Here is a 13,086-nt window from a genome sequence, read left to right as displayed (position 1 = left end):
AGCCCTTGCGGGCCACCCTGCCCGGCGTCACGCAGCCACCGAGCCCACTGGCACGGTGGCACCGCAGCCCCGGCAGCCAGGAGGGACAACAGGGACAAGGCTGCCTGTGGGGCTGGCAGAGCCACGGGGCACCCAGATGTCACCCTGGCGTCCCCTTGGACGGTACAGGCGGCTGGGGCGGCACGTGGGGATGTCTGGTGTGTCCCTGTGTCCCCTGCGCTGGCACAGCACCCCAACCTGCCGCCTGCCACTCCAACCTGCTCTGAGCCACCCCAGCCTTCCCACTGCCACTCCAACCTGCTCCTGTCGCGACCTCCCTCTTGTCACCTCAACCTCCTTCCTGCCACCCCAACCCGCCCGCTGTCCCCCCAGCCTGCTCCTGCCTCTGCATGGCCTCACTGCAGATGGAGCTGGGTGATGGCAGCAAAGGGGTGTCCCCGTGCCAGCCCCCCTTGGCACACGGGCGAGCACTGCGAGGAGGATGTGGCCCCAGTATTTTCTCCCACCACGGGCTCTGTTGGCTACGGCAAACAGGTTTTCCTTAAGCTTTGCAGAATCCACCCACTTCCTCCCCCCCTACGAGTCCCACCTCCAGGCTGATGGGGAGAAGGAAGGAGGGGGGTGAAAGGCTGAATTGGGGCTTTTAATTTTTCATTATTAATTTCCCATCGACGCCGAGAGGCACCGGGGCTCTCTCAGCCGCCCCCAGCATCGCCCCCCGCGCTCCCGCGCGCTCTCCAAGAGCTCTGCACCGGCTGAAGCCGAGCCAGGCTGCCGATAGGATTAATTCTGCATGACTGCCCATCTCCGCGGGGGGATCTAAGACCCTCAGGCCTGCAGCAATCTTTAAAATTCCTCCAGCCCAACTTAATTCCCTCTTCCTGCAGAGCTGGAGCATCTGCTGCAGTCAGGCACGGAGAGAAGGAGACGGAGGGAGAGGGGGGGACGACGGGCACCCAGCACCGCCGTCGGCTCCGGCGCCAGGCGGTGGCCCTGCCATGGTGGTCGTGGTCCTGCGTTGTCACTGTGGGGTCACCCAAAGCCATGCCAGTCACCCATCCCATCCCTGTGGGTGGTTTGTACTGGGGATGGGGGAAACTGAGTCAGAGTAGGTCAGCCCTGGATGCAGGGTTCCCCCCTGTTTCCCCCTAGACAGGGGATGGACACAGCCCCCTAAACTGTTGTCACCTCCCTGTCCCTGCTGGGACTCCCCAAAGCAGGAGATTGATGTAAAAATGGGGCTTTTCCATCACCTATGAGCTCTGCCTCTCCAAGCAGGTCTCATTCAGCCCCCCCAGCCCACTCTCACCTTCCAGTGTCCCAAAGGACAGACTCCCAGGGTCAAACATCCTCTGAGAGCACTCAGGGCTCAAGATGCCCTGGATCTTGGGATGGCTCATTAGAAACAGAGCTACTGCTTGGCAAAAGCAGCATGGGGGAAAATCTCCCCTCCTCAGCCAGAGGACAAGCACCCGGTGTCACCCAGAGCCACCCACACCCATCCCCATCCCCGTGGGGCACCCTGCCCGTTCAGCCACCTCCGGGCAGCGTCAGGACAAGGAGCCCAGCCACGCTGGGGGTTGTCCCCCCCAAGCCCCCGCCATGCACCGCGGCAGCCCGGGGACGGTGGCGCGTCCCCGCTCTGAAGGCTCGGCCACACCGAGGCTGGCAGCCGGCGGGCAGAGCTAACCTTCAGGGGGTGATGGGGAGAGCCGTGGCAGGATGGAGGCACGGATGAGGGATGGATGGATGGATGGATACAGCCACCGTGCTCCAAAGCCTGCTGCACCCACCATCCACCCAGCGCCACGGCACCCTCCCAAGGGGCTGGATCCGGGAGAACCATCCCTTTTGCCTTCTTGCCTCCAAGTTGCCCAGCTCACCAGGCAGCTGAGGAGCGCAGCCCAGCCCAGCTGCTGGCGGAGCTGCGGATACATGCATTTAAATCACTTATATCTTTACTTTCTCCTGCGCTGGCTGTGAGATGGGCTTTTTTTTGCATGCGTAATTAGGGGGTGGAACAGATGGCGGAGGGTTCGTTTAAAGTAATGCATCCATTAAAATAACCTTCGCTGTCGGGGACTGCGCTCCGACAGGGGCCTGTTTCACCGGGGGTGGTGGGGAGGGTGGGGGGGCTTTGTGTGCTGAGGAGGGGGGTGTTGGACATTGGGAAGGGGGACGGAGCGCACATTCCCTGTGGGATGCATCATCCTGGATCATGGGATGAAGGATACACCAACCCGTGTTGTCATGAGAGAGCCGGGGCCAAACTACGATCAAACTGGGGGCAAACTGGAATTGAACTGGTACTCTTCAGGGCCCAGTTTCCATGGCAATATGATGGCAGTGAGATGGTGGGGACGCAAAACCCAGGTTGGGGAGGATGCCAACAGTTCTTGAGGCAGGCATAGTGCTTGTGGGTACCCTGGGGTACCCTGTCCAGAGCTGCCCCCCGTGGGGACCGTGCCCACCTCTGTCCCCCACCTACCACAGAACCCAAAATATGCCTGAGTAGGGCATTGCCACGCAGCACCAGCCTTCTCTCCTGTTTCAAACCCCAGGTTCCTGGGAGAGGCAGGAGGGCTTTGTTCAGGCACCGGAGGAGCGGAGGCCAGAGAAAGCAGGAGTGCCCTGCCAGCTCTTGTGTTTCACTCCCAAGGAATGCCGGGGAGGGGAGGGGAACACTGCTCCCCGCCTTCCCGCCCCGCTGGGCGCCCAGCCCGGCTGCAGGGTGCTGAGGCTGGAGGAAGAGGAGGGATGAAGGATGGGGAGGCGGGCGTCGCGCGGATGCCGCGGTCCCACCACGTGCAGCGGGGCTGGCAGCGGGTGGGCTGAGGAGGGGGGCACACGCGATGACACACACCCGGGGTGACACGGCGATGCCAAGCACTGCCTCGGCTGGAGCGAAAAATTCTGGGCAAGAGCTGCCGAGCAAATGTCACACCCCTCTCTGGAAGGAAAGGGGGAGCACCCACCAAAGGAAAGGAGGGGTGCCCACTAAATTTGGGGAGTCCAGAGAGGCCAGGGAAGAGGACGGGGAAGGGTGAAAGCAGCAGTGGTGCCAGAGCCACCCAAGCGTGTTCAAATATTTAGTGTGCACTTGCAAAGGTGCTTCTGCTGCCTTTAGGGCATCGCTGCGTTGGAAGCATCAGAGAGGTGGGAACTGGGGGATGGGGAGCAAATGCCAGCGATGTGCTGCAGGGGGGTCTTTCTTTCCAGCTGTGCTGGGAGGGCCAAGGCACGGGAGCCCAGGAAAGGCAGGGTAAGCTCAGCTTTGCCCTGAGCCTGGCCCCTGCCTCGTTGCCCCCTCCCTGGCCACAGCTCCCAGAGCTCAAGGGACTGCACATCCCTCCATTCTCCTCCTCCTCCTCTTCCTCCAGTCCCATGAGCCCTGCTGGTTCCCCACATTCCTGCTCACTGGCACCCTCGGGTGTCCCCAAGCACTGTCATGGCCTGGGGGACAGCTGGTGGCTCTGGCAACGCGGCACGTGACATCTACAGCAGTGGTGAAGTGCCGAGGGAGGCGATGTCAGGTGCTGGGGCAAGGGACCAAGGGGACATGTGGGATAGAAGGGCTTGATGGGGACCACTGCAGAGGTGCCAGCAGCCAAGAGGGGATCATGGCAGGACATGAATCATGGGGTGACAGAGGTCCCCAGACTCTTCGTTTTGACCTCCCCCACCCCACAGGCACACCAAGGAGCAGCACATTCTGCTGTGCTGGCAGAATGAGGGACGCTGGGTTTCGCCCCATTCCCACATCGTCCTCCAGCCACCAAGCCCCTGCCCCACCGCCCCCACTCCCGCTCACTGATCCAAAATTCCCCCCACTCACCCCTGTCCTCTCACCTGCCATCACCTCCCCATCAAACGCCAGAGTCTCCCTTTGCCTCTCTGGGTGTTTCGTGAGCTCCCTTTGGTGCACCCCAGCACAGCGAGCTCTTCTCACTCCCAGCCAGCAATCCGCCGGGAAAAACCGGTCCCAAAAACCTTCCCCACATCCGCGCCAGCTCTGCGGGTCTGGGGGGGCCGCGGCTGGCCCCCTGCTCGCCAAGAACAATAGCGCCTTGTTCCAGCCCGGCTCCGTCCTCTCCTCCCTGGGCAAAGCCCTGGCCACTCTCACCTCTACGTTCCTCTCGCTGTTTCCCAGCTCCCTCCTGCCAAATCCCCGTTCCCGAGTGCTTCTCCTCCCCGCGGGTCCATATTAAGCTACATTCTCCTTTCAGCTGGGTGGAAAACAGCAGTAATAACCATGTGGAGAGAGCCGTGCCCCCCACCTCCACTTCCCTCCCACTTTGGGGTTCAAATTTCATTTCAGCAAAAAAGCTTCCCCCGCCTCCAATTTCTTCCCCCAAACCGAGTCGCTGTCGTCGCGTCTGATCTCGGCAGGGGCCGTATGGATGCTCAGCTCCTCCTGGTTCAGGATCTGCTGCCAATCTGGACCTTGCAAACTGGTTCTCACACAGCTCCCGCCTAGCACCTCCCTCCCAGCAGTTATTGTCCCTCCTCAGCCACCCCAACCCAGCTCACTCTCCTGCCACCCTGCTCTCTTGTCACCCTTCCATCCCGTTTCCCTGCCTCCTTGCTCCTCTGTCACCCTGCTCCTCTGTCACCCTTCTCCACTGCCACCCTAGTTCCCTGCCACTCTGCTCTCTGCCACCCCTCTCCCATGGCACCCTGTTCTCCTGCTCCCTCTTCATCCCATTCCCTGCCATCCTGATCCACTGTCACCCTGCTACCCTGTTGCCCTGTGACCCTACTCTCCCTATCCCCCTGTTTTGTTGTCACCACACTCCATGCCACCCTGCCCTTCTGTCACCCCTCTCCCAATGCCATCCCCGCTCCCTGTGCCACTCATCTGGTGCTCCACAGGGTGCTCGTGCCCCTGCTTCTGCTGGGCACATCCAAACCAAACCAAACCAAACCAAACCAAACCAAACCAAACCAAACCGCCGACTTCACTAGGCAAGATTTATTCCCGGCGTTTTCCCGGGGGGCCAGCGGGGCTGGCAGCTGGCAGGGAGCAGAGCGTCCCTGCTGCCTCCAGCCCAGCAGCCTCCCTCTTTCCTGCAGCTGAGGAGCTCATCTCCCTCGCCCAAGGCGCTCCATCCTCCTCCAGATATTTTAGGCCCAGGTTTTGCAAGGAATGTTCAGGCGCTGAGCCCAAGCCGATGCGCTGAAGTCAGCAGGAGGCGAAGAGGGAAGAGGAAAGAGGGAAGAAGAGAGAAGAGGGAGAGTGTGCGTGGGGCTTGAGGCCCTGGAGGCAGCAGCTGAGGGATGGGATGGCATGGGATGGGATGGGATGGCATGGGATGGGATGGGATGGGATGGGATGGGATGGCATGGCATGGCATGGCATGGCATGGCATGGCATGGCATGGCATGGCATGGCATGGCACAGCATGGTGCTCCCTCTGCCTGGAGCTGGTTTGGCGGTGGGAAGGGCAGAGGATTGGAGCTGGAGGATGCCAGAACTGCTTCCCTCTCCCTCTGAGAGGATCAATACCACGTTCTGCCTCTCCTCTGTCTCCCCGTATTGTGCCAGGCCAGCCTGCACCAACGCTCTCCCTCCAGCCTGTCATGCGATTTGGAATGGGAAGGGGGACAGTCCCTGCCAGTCCCCTTCACTGGGGAGGAGAAGGAGATGTTTTTGCGAGGGTGGTCTCCTGCAAACACCTGCCCAGACCCATCTTAGCACCCAGGATCTCCAAGCCAGCCTCATCCCTGTATATCAGTCTTTGCCTGCACACCAAACCCTCCCTGTGCACATCAATACCTGCCTCTGTACCAAACCCTGCCTGCAAACTAAACTCTGCCCATGCACACCAATCCCTGCCTGCACCCCCTGCCTTGTACACCAAACTGCCTGCACAGCAAACCCTGCCAGCACACCAAGCTCCACCTGCACAGCAACCCTTCCTGCACAGCCAGTGTTTGCCTGTGCACCAAACCCTGTCCACACACCCTACCTGCACACCAAACGCTGCCTGCACAGCCAGCACTCCCGACGCTGCCCATGCACGTGCAGGCAGCTCCCACTCGCGCTCCCCTCCCTGCTGCACCCTCTGACCCCCGGCATCGCCCCAGACACCATCACCAGGCACCACCTGCCAGCACCCGGGCAGCCCATCACCGCCGAGCCCCCTCACGGCCGAGGGAGTCCCCGGCACACGCCAGCCCTGTCCCGGCCTCGCTGGCAGCCGCGGCCGACGTGCTCCGACAGGTGAGCCCCCGGGGCAGCGTTCCTGCCCGGGCCGGCAACTGTCCCCACCGGGCAGCCGGTTCGCCGGCATGTTCCTTCCCAGCACGTCCCTCCCTCCTTCCCTCTGCATCCAGCCTCTCTCGGCCGGCGAAAGGGGGGAGCCGACAGATTTTAATGAGCTCCCCGGAGGCATCGCTCCGCACCCCCCATCCTCCCGCCTCTTCCCGCGCCCGGGAACCGATGCTCTGAAACACAACCCTCGGTGGCAAGCCTGGAAAAAAACCACAGGGCACATTTCCCCCCGCCTTTTCCCTTCCCTCCTCGCCTCCCCCAGCTTTTTTTTGCTCTCCTGCCGATGCCAAAGACCCAGCCGGGCTCTTGTGCTTTCACTCGCAGCTGCAGCTGCCGATTTTCGCTGTAAGCCCTTGTGCCTAGAAGGCCCAGAGCGAGGGATTCTGGGACGCGGTGATTGAAGACAGCACCAGCACGGAGACCATTGCTCAGACTTTCCCTGTCTGTCGCCCCAACGCTCAACCCACAGAGAGGGAGGGAAAAAAAAGAAAGAAAAAAGGAGGAAAAAAAAAAAAAAGAAAGATGGAGAAGGGAAAAAAAACCCCACCGGACTGGCGCTCGCCCCTTCCCACCCACGCCATGAACACGCTCGGCTGTGCCAGCACTGAGCACCGGGCAGGCAGCACACAGGGATGGGGTGGGCCCCCCAGCCCTGTGACACCCTGGTGAACTCCGAATCCAACACCAAATCCCACCAGAAGTGTGCTGGATCCCTCCCACTGCTCAGCCCACTGTACATCACCCTAAAAACTCCCAGTGGGGAGCTGAGCACAGCCCAGTTATTTCCCTTTTGTGTTATTTTTAAGGAAAATAATAACAAGGCAGCTTTCGAGCCACTGTCTGCAGCACAAGGTGAATATTGGGGTGTGGGTGCGAGGGGTGGTGACAAATGAGCACGATGCCAGGTCCTCGTGGGAAGCCGAATGCTCACCACAGCACTGTGCCTGCCAGGATGTGCCCCAGAGCCAAGCAAACGCCCTGGGAACATGCCACCATGTCCCCACTGCATGCAGAGCCCCCTGAGGAACAAGGTCCCCAGCACCCTGGGTGTCCAGACATGCCTGGGAAGGTCCCATGGGATCAAATCCTTGCCCTCCAGCAAGGGGCCAAGGCTTGGCTCAGCATGTGCCCCGAGGCAGAGCGGGAACAACTCCAGCCGGGACCGACGGATGGACACGGATGGGAGAGAGGGAACCAGGCTGTGACCCATGCACCCCTATGCCGGCAGAGGAGGGGGTGTGCTGAGCATCTCCTGGCCAGCTGAGCCCTCACATCCCAAAAAGCTCCCCCAGCATCACCGGCTCCCCAGGGAGCGGAGCGCACGGCGCATCCCAGCCCCGAAGTTTGGCGGGCAGTGGGGCGGGGAGGGGACGGCGGTGGGGGAGGACACACATCTGCGACGCATTCAGGGGCCATCCCGCATCCGGGCAGCCCGGCCACAGCCCGGCATCCAGCCGGCCGGCCCCAGGGGGAAAACGCTGCCATATCACCAGGCAAAAATCCCCCCCACATCCCTCCCGCTCCTGTTACCGAGCCCGGAAGAAGGAAACAGCCCTCCCCACCGCTGCCCTGTTTACCAAGAGCTGGTTCCAAGCACTCGGGAGAATAGCAGGAGCATTTCAAGGCCCTGTTTCCACTCGGCTGACACACACTATTTATAGAAGCCCACAATTCTCCCAGAGCTTTCCTCGGGATCTCAGCAGAAATAGCCTGCCCCGGGTCTCTGCTGCCTCCTCTAAGGAGGCCAGGGCAGCGCCAGCCCCTCCAGGCTTCCCTTAACCTTCCATGGGCTTCCATGGCTTCTCCTCTGCCGCCCGCCCCGCTCGGGGATGTCCTTGGCTACCCCGTGGCCGCCACGGTGCCAACCCCTCTCCCCCAAACCACCTCCGCCTCCTGCCAGGCCGCCTCCCGGCGGTGGCTCCGGCCGGTCCGGGAGGGAACCGGGCTGGGGCTGCCGGGGGGACACGCCGGGAGCCGACCGAAAGCCACCTCCCGCCTGACTGCATCGGAGCGCGGCAGAGCCCCGGGGGACTCGCACCGGGGATGGAGTTGGCCTATTCAGGTTACAGAGACATGGCAGAGCGGAATTTGGCGCCGCGCCATCCCTTCTCCAGCCCCCCCCTCCGCCCTCCTCTTCCACCCCCCGCTCCCCACCACCACCACCACCCTCCCCTGCAAATTCCACAGCCCAGCAGGAGAAGCCAGTGTAAGGGGACACCTGGGGGGGCGAGGAAAGGGGGAGAGGCTTGGGAGGGGGGCCTCGATTCAGACCACGGGGCCCCGATTTGGACCACGCGCCCCCGACTCAGAGCACGCCGGCAGCAGGGTGGGAAGGAGAGCGGGGCAGGATCTGTGCCCGGCGCCCCGGGGGTTCGCTTCTGCTCTCTGTCACGCCAGGATAAATCTGGAGTGACTCCACCGCGCGCTGTGGCACACAATGAGCTCACCCCGCCGCTTTTGGGGGGCTCTCCTGGCAGCCGCGGCCAGGCGGGCTGGACGCACGAGGCCACCTGGTCGTGGGCACGGCCACGTCGTCCCCCCAGCACATAAACAAGCGGGGACTCAGGTGTCTCCACCTGCGCCGGCCTCGGGGACATCAAGCACAGAGGGTCTGGCGTCAGCGTGACCCTGCGGGGTGACTCCAGCCCCCGCCAGAGCCACCGCGGTCCCCCGTGGTCCCTGTCGCAAGCACCGAGGGGCCGCGCGGGGGGGCGGGGGGGGGGGGTAAATCAGCTGATCGATAAAAACAAATCAGAGGGGGGATGACAGGCACGGGAGTAACAACCGCTCGCCGAGCCCCGCGCCACGGACCACGCAACTTCACCGGCGGGGCTGGGGGAGCCTCCCGCACGCCCCTCGCCCCGCAGCCTCGCGGGAGTGCCCCCCGGGGCAGCCCCCGCTCCCCCGAGCCGGCCTGCCCGGGGACGGCGGCGGGAGGCTGTGCCCCGGGGGGTGCCCCTGGCCTCCGGGGAGCCCCCCGAGCCCCCCGCGCCGCTGACAGGCTCTGCCTTCTAGCGGCCGGAGCCGGCTCTGACAGCTGTCACTCACCGCTCGCGCCCGGGGGGGCACGGCCGGGGGGTGTCCGGGGGGAGGCGGCCGAGCCCGCGGCCACGGCAGCCCCCGCGCCATGGGGGGCTCGCCCCGGGCCCCCCGCGCCCGCACGCCCCTCCCCACCACAAGTGCCATTAAACTCCGGCAATTTGGCACCAACTCGCCGCGCAACTTCAGCGGAGGGGACGGCGCGGGGGGGGACACATGCACGCGACACGCCGCCTCCTCCCCCCCCCGCTCTGCCCAAAGGGGGTGTCCCGAGTGTCCTCCCCCCCCTCCCAGCCCCACACAAAGGCGGGGGTCCCCGGTACTCACCCGCCGGCTCCTGCGCTCCGCGCCCCTCGGAGCCCGCCCGCTTGGGGAGGCTCCTGCCGCCCGCCGGGGCTGCGTCCTGACCGGCCGCGGGGGTCCCGGAGCCCTCGGCACCGCTCGCCACCTTCAACGAGAGCATTTCCAGCGCCTCCTGCTCACATTCTCCCCAGGCAACTCCGCTCCTGCCAGCCCGCCCCCTCCTCCGTCCCCTGCCTGCTCTTTCCTCCTTCCCTCTCCCCCCCTCCACCCCTCTATTTTATTTTTTCCGGGATTTTCTCTCCCCTCTACCGCTTAGCTTATTTTTTTCCCCCTTTTTTTTTCCTTTTTTTTTTTCTCCCCCTTTTTTTCACCTTTTTTTCCCCCTTTTTTTCCTCCTCTTTTTTTCTCCCCCCCCCTTCGCCTCTCACACACACACAAAAGGCAGCGGAGCGGGAGGCGGAGGGGAACCGACCTCCCCTCTGCGCCTCCGCCGCTCGCCGCCTGCGGAAAGCAAAGAAAGACACAGCGCAGCAGAGCCCTGGCTTGCCGCTGCCTCCCCCCTTCCTCCTCCTCCTCCTCCTCCTCCTCCTCCTCCCTCCTCCTCCTCCTCCTCCTCCTCCTCCTCCTCCTCCACCACCACCACCTCCTCCCTCTCTCTTGCCTTCTGCCGCTCCCGGCTTTGTGGGGGCTGGGATAAAAGGGGGGGAGCAGAGCCGGCGGCCAGGCGCGCCCAGCCCCTCGCTCCTCTCTCCGTGCGCGGCGGGGACCGCGGCTCCGCTCCGCTCCGCTGTCAGCGGCACGGCCAGCATCCGGCACCCCGGGGAGCCGTGCAGCACCGCCGGGGCATGCCGGGCCTTGTAGTCCTTCCTTTCCCCCCCCTCTTTTTTTTCCCCTCCTTCCTCCCCCTGCCTTTTTTCTCCTCCCAGTCGCTGCGAGGCGCGCAGGGAGGGGCGCAAACGGGCGCGCGGCCGCTGAGCGCCGCCCTGGGAGGGGGGATCCTCACAGAGAGGGGACACTTTGGGGGGGACACCCCGGGGCAGGGTAACCCCCCCGGGCTGCCCCCGCTCGCCGCGGTGCCGCCGGGATGCGCGGGGCATTGCTGCCCTCTCCCGGGTTGCACCCGCACTGCGCGCCCCTTCCTCGGGGAGGCAGGGCTCGGGCACACACACACACACACACACACCCACACACACCCCCACCCCTTCTGCAGCCCCCTCCCCACAGCCTGGGGTGCACGGGTTCGTGGCTGTCTCCAGGACAGCACCCCTGCGCCCTCACGCACCCCACGGAGCCCAGGGTGCCCAGGGTGCCCATGGAGCCCAATGTGCCCAGTGTGCCCAGTGTGCCCACGGAGCTGAGTGTGCCCAGTGTGCCCACGGAGCCCAGGGTGCCCATGGAGCCCAGTGTGCCCAGTGTGCCCCTACAGCCCAGTGAGCCCACGGGGCTGAGTGTGCCCACGGAGCCCAGTATGCCCATGGAGCCAACAATGTCCATTTTTCCTTTCCTCCTCCCTGTGCCCCCCCCCCCAACTTTTAACTCTTTTTTTTTTTTTTTTTTTTTTTTTTTTTAATCAAAAGCTCTCTCTGAGACCTGGCAACATCCCTGCTGTTTGCTAACACCCTGCCCTTCCAAATTTTTTTTTGTATCCCCTCTTGGCCATGTGATGAAGGGAATGCCAGGTGGAAAGGTGGTGAGCAAGGCCCCTCGGGACAGTGGTGGCAGAGCTGGGAGCTGCCTCCCAACTTTCCAAGCATCTCATAAGCTCCCTCCCCACAGCTCCACGGAGCATCTCCCCAGCACCAAGTCACCGTCGCTGTTAATGTTCCCGGAGCTGGGTAGATACAATACAATTAAAGTAGATAATACCAGTGATGTTTGTTATGACATCGTGGTTTTGTGAGTGACGAGTGAAGGGTTAACTCCAGGGAATTGGGAATATTGCTTGGCTGCTAATAACACGTGAGTCATCGATGGAATAACACATGGGTGCAGGGAGAGACACAGCACCTGGCTTTACAGCAGCCCTTTGCCTCGCCTGTGTGGGGCACGTTGGGGATTCACCCGTGTTTTTGGATCAACAGGCAGCAAGGAAGGAATCTGAGCTCCAGACACACTGCTCACCCCAGCTTTACTGCTAAACTGGGATGAACTGGTGAGCTTGAGAGCTGTCCTCCAGCTGGGACCTACTGCAACTGGAAAGGTGCAGCTCCATCCCCTCCGTGCACCCCAGCAGGATCAGCTGGGTTTGGGGCTGGGTTTGGGGCTGGGTTTGGGGCTGGCTGGGCTCTGCACACCCTGGGCAGGGATGGGGAGCAGGCTGCACTGCTCCTGGGAGCCGAGCAGAGTGCAGGCCTGGGCTCCAGCCCGGTCAGCAGAGGAATCTGCACACGCAGACAGGATCGCTGCAATTGCTGGTGGCTGAGTGAGCAACTCTGCAGGCTTCCTCGTCCCCTCGCCCTGAATGTCAGCTTTGAATTTTCTTGCTATTTTTAGGGATGGTTCAAAAAAAAAAAAACCACCAAGGAGTATCCCCTCCCTTCTGGCTTTGCAGGGCTCTGTGCCCCATGAATATTGCAAGGCTGTGGATTACTGTACCTGTGCAGGGACGGGGGGAGAGGGACAGAGGGACAGGGCAGGGAAGAGAGAGAGGTCGTGCAAAACCCATGACATTGCAAGCAGAATGGGTTAGAATGTAAAAGATTTATTAATTTAATCCAAAGCATTAAAAGGTCATGTATTAATCAAAGAGATGCTTAAAATTGTCAAAGTCCTTTGTCAGGTTTGAAGTGCATCTCTATAGTTATCATAAAATATATATATCAGTCTGGCATGGAGCCCCGGGCAGGGCTGGAGGAGGATGAGGACTTGAGAGGGGCTTTGCAGTGGGAGGGACCCCCCGACCTGGCCCTGCCAGACTCCCGTGGGTGCCCAGCACCCCACACTGAGCTGGGTGCCTCATCCTGCTGGTGCCCAGGCCTGGCTTTGATCCCTCCCACGCCAGGCTCGTGCCCCGTGTGGTCTGGGGCGCGTTTGGGGTCTGAGTTTGGGGTGGAGGTGGGGCTGGGAGCGGGGTCCCCCGCTCGTCCCCGCGGGCACAGGTGGCTCCAGCAGTGGCACTGGGGCGGGTGAGCTGTGCCCGTGCCACTCGTGTCACCGCTCCGCGCGAGCTCAGCCCTGCCAGGATTTCACTTCAGCCGGGGAGGGGGTGGCGCAGGCGGGTCCCCGGGGCCGCCCGGGTCACCGGACGCGCTCTCCCAGCCAAGTGCTGTGTCAGCAGCGTTGGCGTGGACTAACGCTACCATCTAGCGGCTGCTCTGCCGCCGCTGTCCCCGCTCGGGCCGTGTCCCCGCCAGCCGCCCCCGAGCAGCCCCCCGAGCCCGGGGCCAGGCCGAGCTGCCCGGGTTTGGCCCCGAAGGCTGAGCCTGGCCGGGCTGGGGGTGGCGGCTGTCCCCCCCAAAGCCACCAGCTCC

The 13,086-nt window shown here is 63.1% G+C and overlaps 1 protein-coding gene across 1 annotated transcript in view; it reads right to left on the bottom strand.

The window, feature by feature from the left end:
• The window catches only part of AHDC1 (AT-hook DNA binding motif containing 1), a 49,670-nt gene extending 39,845 nt beyond the window's left edge, over positions 1-9,825 (bottom strand). The window contains exon 1 of the mRNA XM_066564669.1: positions 9,641-9,825. Within this exon, the coding sequence (XP_066420766.1) occupies positions 9,641-9,776 (136 nt within the window). The 5' untranslated portion in view covers positions 9,777-9,825. The remainder of the gene's footprint in view (positions 1-9,640) is intronic.
• Between the last annotated feature and the right edge of the window lie 3,261 nt (positions 9,826-13,086).

This window comes from Molothrus aeneus, chromosome 23 (assembly GCF_037042795.1).
Source record: "Molothrus aeneus isolate 106 chromosome 23, BPBGC_Maene_1.0, whole genome shotgun sequence".
NCBI lineage: Eukaryota > Metazoa > Chordata > Aves > Passeriformes > Icteridae > Molothrus > Molothrus aeneus.
The sequence above is the reverse complement of the archived record's forward strand: the minus strand, read 5'-3'. Positions and strand labels throughout refer to the sequence as shown.